We start from the raw sequence: 2,245 nt of genomic DNA on the forward strand, positions 1-2,245 counted from the left end.
GTGCTGTTCATCCTATGTAATCAATATGTAAAGAAACAAGTCTAAATATTTAAGAAAAAGCTGTGAAACAATCTCAACAATAGGCAGCAAAAATGTAAGGTTTTTTTTCATTGGAATAAAAGGATACATGTTGAGATAGGAAGTTCTAATATCTTAAGAGAAGAGCTTGAATATTAAAAAATACAAACTCTTTTGGCTCCTTCCTGTCTTTCTACTGGGTCTTTCTTGGCTTTGTACTGGCTATCTTCTAGCTCTATTCAGCTCTTTGGAGTTTTTTTCTAGCTCTGTCCCTGATCATTTTCAGAACCTAAAGGCTCTATACGGACTATCTTCTGGTTCTTTTCGGGATTCATCCACTATCTCTTGTCTCTGTCCAGTGAATTACACTTTTGTTACTGGAGCAGGTAAAGCATACAACAGATACATTATCGGAGCACGAAGTGGAAGCTTGGATGAAACACAGCGGACTACTAAACAATGAACACCCGCAACTTGGAAGAAATAAAGTTGGGTTTAATGCGTTCTAATATTGCAATGCAAACCCATGATGTAATGAGAGTAATTAAGAATAATTTAGTCATTGAATGCTCATTTCAGTAGATTTAACCAAACAAAACATAAACATATTGGACATGGCCTCAAGACTGTAACCTCTTCACATTCTGTTGAAATAGTCAATTACTAGCCCTATCTTACACATTGCTGTTTTGAATCATTAATATGTGGATGACAGTTGAACTGGATGATGTAACATTTATGCCATCTGATGGAAATAAGACGTATTGCACTGTTGGCATTGTTTAGACAACAAAAATAGAGTGAAGCTCTCATTTCATAAACAATCTTTGAGTACAGACACCGTCCTGCAGAGAGCACACAACCCAACAACACGTTTTTGGTCTAGCATCACTTTACAAAACGTTTACATTAAGACACTAAGACTAGCTGGTCCCTTGTAAAGGTCAGTCCACCTTAAATGAGCAGTCGATGATCAGCAGGTGAAAGGCAGGACACGGGAACTTGGTCCTGAGGAGATGTAACGATTATTAAACAAGAAATAGTCGAGTCAAGGTGTCAAAGAAATGAACATATGTGATTATTAGCGAATCGTTTGCAGGTGGGTGAAATCAGGCTTAGGGAGTAAAGTATTACATGTAACAGCATTAGGTCATCAGGATACAAACCATACAAATGTATTCCCTTACAGTTACAGAAGCATCTGCCGACCAACACACTTGTGTCTTTTGAAACGATTACGCCATTTAAATATTTTGTCACAAACATTGCAGCTCTATTTTTCCTCTCCTGTGTGGACTCTCATGTGTCGTTTTACACATCTTTTCCTTGCAAAATATTTCTTACAGACTGAGCAGCTGAATGGTTTCTCTCCTGTGTGGACTCTCATGTGTTCCTTTAAACTTCCTCTATGCACAAAAGATTTGTTACAGACTGAGCAGCTGAATGGTTTCTCTCCTGTGTGGACTCCCATGTGTTCCTTTAAACTTCCTCTATGCACAAAATATGTGGTACAAACTGAGCAGCTAAAGGGTTTCTCTCCTGTGTGGATTCTCATGTGTTCCTTTAAACTTCCATTATGTGTAAAAGGTTTGGTACAGACTGAGCAGCTAAAGGGTTTCTCTCCTGTGTGGATTCTCATGTGTTCCTTTAAAATTCCATTATTTGTAAAAGGTTTGGTACAGACTGAGCAGCTAAAGATGTTCTCTCCTGTGTGGATTCTCATGTGTGCCTTTAAATTTCCATTATTTGAAAAAGCTTTCTTACAGACTGAGCAGCTGAATGTTTTATTTTCAGCACTACGTTGTGGATCACTGACAGATTCATGTCTATTTTTCAGTGAGTTTGAGCCTGAAGCAGGTTCTCTGGTCTCTTTCCAATCAGCACTGTCTTCAGTGTCAGGTTCAGAAGAGTCTTCAGTGTCAGGTTCAGAAGAGTCTCCAGTGTCAGGTTCAGAAGACTCTTCAGTGTCGTCCTCAGTCTTTGGTTGTAAACTGCTCTCTGGATCTGAGTTCCTGGCTGGTTCTGGTCCTCGACAGTCATCTCCATCAGCTTCTGTTTCCATGTGTTGAGTTTGTCTTTGATGAGGCCGTGAGGACTGAGGTTTCTCTTTATCATCTTCACTCTTCACAGGGTCAGGAGTGAAAGTGGACTTGGTGATATCAGCCTCCTCCAGCTCCTGAAGCTGCTCTCCCTGCTGACTGATCCTGAGTGCCTCCTGTTCCTGCTT

General features: G+C 40.0%; 1 protein-coding gene across 1 annotated transcript; it reads right to left on the reverse strand.

Annotated features, from left to right (window-relative positions):
- Positions 1-585: 585 nt before the first annotated feature.
- Positions 586-1,819, reverse strand: LOC117552647 (gastrula zinc finger protein XlCGF8.2DB-like; the record flags this gene model as incomplete). The annotated part of the gene is made up of 1 exon (XM_034226222.1): positions 586-1,819. A coding segment is annotated over one exon (528 nt), but the record flags the coding sequence as incomplete, so codon positions are not given.
- Between the last annotated feature and the right edge of the window lie 426 nt (positions 1,820-2,245).

This window comes from Gymnodraco acuticeps, unplaced genomic scaffold (genome assembly GCF_902827175.1).
Source record: "Gymnodraco acuticeps unplaced genomic scaffold, fGymAcu1.1, whole genome shotgun sequence".
Taxonomy (NCBI): Eukaryota; Metazoa; Chordata; class Actinopteri; order Perciformes; family Bathydraconidae; genus Gymnodraco; species Gymnodraco acuticeps.